The following is a 408-nucleotide window of genomic DNA, read 5'->3' as shown; positions in this document are numbered from 1 at the left end:
CACCAGCTCAAGACACATACCCTGTTCAGACAGCTGGGTAATATTCTGTATAGACTGTTGAAGTTGCTTGAGTGCCGGCTTCACACTCTTGACCTGACCACTGTTCAGGTTGTGACACACCAGCAGCACCAAATAAAACACCTGTAATGACAGAAAAGTATGCATAATGGACAAGCTGATTAATGTTATCTTATCAGTGTTGATGTATATCAGTGTAACATAAGAGTTTAAAAAAGTTTAACTTCTTTCTCTTTGGTATAATCATAATAACAATGTGTTGGTTATGTATAACAATGCATCTATTTTTCTTTGTATCTTTTGTCATGATATTAGAAGACTAAAGACTGGAAAAGCAATTCAAAAAGTTCAAAAACCTTACCATATTTCTCTATTGCACATTATAATCAC

General features: G+C 34.6%; 1 protein-coding gene across 1 annotated transcript in view; it reads right to left on the bottom strand.

The window, feature by feature from the left end:
- LOC119594352 (MAU2 chromatid cohesion factor homolog) overlaps positions 1–408 on the bottom strand; it is an 8,084-nt gene that overhangs the window by 5,932 nt on the left and 1,744 nt on the right. Inside the window, exon 5 of the mRNA XM_037943410.1 lies at positions 21–141. Within this exon, the coding sequence (XP_037799338.1) occupies positions 21–141 (121 nt within the window). The remainder of the gene's footprint in view (positions 1–20; positions 142–408) is intronic.

Source organism: Penaeus monodon, chromosome 33 (assembly GCF_015228065.2).
Source record: "Penaeus monodon isolate SGIC_2016 chromosome 33, NSTDA_Pmon_1, whole genome shotgun sequence".
In the NCBI taxonomy this organism is placed as follows: Eukaryota; Metazoa; Arthropoda; class Malacostraca; order Decapoda; family Penaeidae; genus Penaeus; species Penaeus monodon.
This window is presented reverse-complemented; position numbering and strand designations above follow the sequence as displayed.